The sequence below is a fragment of the Brassica oleracea genome, unplaced genomic scaffold (genome assembly GCF_000695525.1).
Source record: "Brassica oleracea var. oleracea cultivar TO1000 unplaced genomic scaffold, BOL UnpScaffold03055, whole genome shotgun sequence".
NCBI classification, from domain to species: Eukaryota; Viridiplantae; Streptophyta; class Magnoliopsida; order Brassicales; family Brassicaceae; genus Brassica; species Brassica oleracea.
In genome coordinates, this window is record NW_013619581.1 from 1 (window position 1) to 1333 (window position 1333).

A 1333-nucleotide genomic window follows, 5' to 3' on the forward strand; every position below is an offset into this window, starting at 1 on the left:
TATTTGTAATTTCTTACACTCGCCCGGAAAAGAAAAACAGAAACGTAAAACCTACAGTCAAAACGCAAAAGGAAGTCTCTTTACGTCTCTCAACATTCGCCGTCTTCCTTTCTCTCGATCGATTTCTTCTCCGCGATTCCAATGTCGAGCCGTTGGTTGAGACCTGAGGTACTTTCATCCTTCTTTGATCAGAGTCATTCCATTGATTCTCTTTTGACTAAGCTAACAAGTGTTAGATCTGGTATCATCGATTCTTCTAAGATTCGCCTCGTGTGTTTTCTTTGCCCTGTTCAGGTGTATCCCTTGTTCGCCGCTACAGGAGCTGCGGTTGGGATCTGTGCGTTCTCGTTGATTAGGAACATCACCGGAAACCCTGAAGTCAGGTTTGTATCTCTCGTTGTAAATATTGTTATTTTGCAAAACGGTGTCGTTTGGTCTAGATACTCTGTAAATGAAACAGAACTTATCCCTAGGAATCACTTCAAAGGCTGTTTCGAAGTGTCTTCATAGGGAACCAGTAATGCAGTTCTGTATTAGATTATACTTAATGTGTACTTTCAGTATAGCTATCTATTTAGACCAAACTTTTTTTGAGCTTTTGGTTCTTTAGCATATCTTGCAATACTAGAATAGAGGTTGTGTTCTAAAAGTTGTGTTTTTTTTCTTTTGGTTTATCTCTGCAGATGTACCAAGGAGAACAGGGCTGCCGGAATATTGGATAACCATGCAGAGGGAGAGAAGTACAAGGAAAATTTCTTGAGGACGTATGTTCGCTACAAGCGTCCAGAAATTATGCCTGGACTCAACAAGTTCTTCACTGATCCTACTTACTGAACCAACATTTTCTCAAGACTTTCTTGTATTGTTTTCTGGAACTGGGATTTTTATTGAATCTCTCTGTGTCTCTTAATAAATCTCATTTGTCATGTAACCCTCCAGCAAATGGCTACTTCATTTTGCTGGTGGCTTATGTTGTTTCTATTAAGCAGAATTACAACAATTTGTATTGAACTGCTCTCTGGATACATAACTGCAGTTTGTATTGACAGGATCTCAAGTTTATAAACTCAAGCTCTTATTTCATGATTTTCTCATTGTTTTCTATAATACGAAGCACTAGCCATCTCTAAACCAAGGGTCACGGAACAACCATCTTGATGAAATCTAAAGGAGATCTCCAAAAATAATTCTGATATAGAGTTTTTTACTCTCCAAAAATGAATTTCAAAACTTCAATTTTAGAGTTTTAAAGAGAGAAACTTCATATTTGGAGATGAGTTATTTTTTGATTCAGCCCCCAAGGTGAATCTCTAGGATTTCATTATTTCAAATT

The 1333-nt window shown here is 37.5% G+C and overlaps 1 protein-coding gene across 1 annotated transcript; it reads left to right on the forward strand.

Moving 5' to 3' along the window:
• The first annotated feature begins 41 nt into the window (after window positions 1-41).
• Window positions 42-1081, forward strand: LOC106321796. The gene is made up of 3 exons (XM_013760033.1): window positions 42-168; window positions 295-383; window positions 684-1081. The coding sequence occupies exons 1-3, from the start codon at window positions 142-144 to the stop codon at window positions 832-834; spliced, it is 267 nt and encodes an 88-aa protein (XP_013615487.1). The 5' UTR covers window positions 42-141; the 3' UTR covers window positions 835-1081.
• Window positions 1082-1333: the final 252 nt, after the last annotated feature.

What these genes read in the sequence shown, in the direction of transcription:
- LOC106321796 (XM_013760033.1), top strand. Translation starts at nt 142, where the DNA reads ATGTCGAGCCGTTGGTTGAGACCTGAG. An exon ending in GCCGTTGGTTGAGACCTGAG is followed by an intron (nt 169 to 294) that starts GTACTTTCATCC and finishes TGCCCTGTTCAG; the next exon opens with GTGTATCCCTTGTTCGCCGC. An exon ending in ACCGGAAACCCTGAAGTCAG is followed by an intron (nt 384 to 683) that starts GTTTGTATCTCT and finishes TTATCTCTGCAG; the next exon opens with ATGTACCAAGGAGAACAGGG.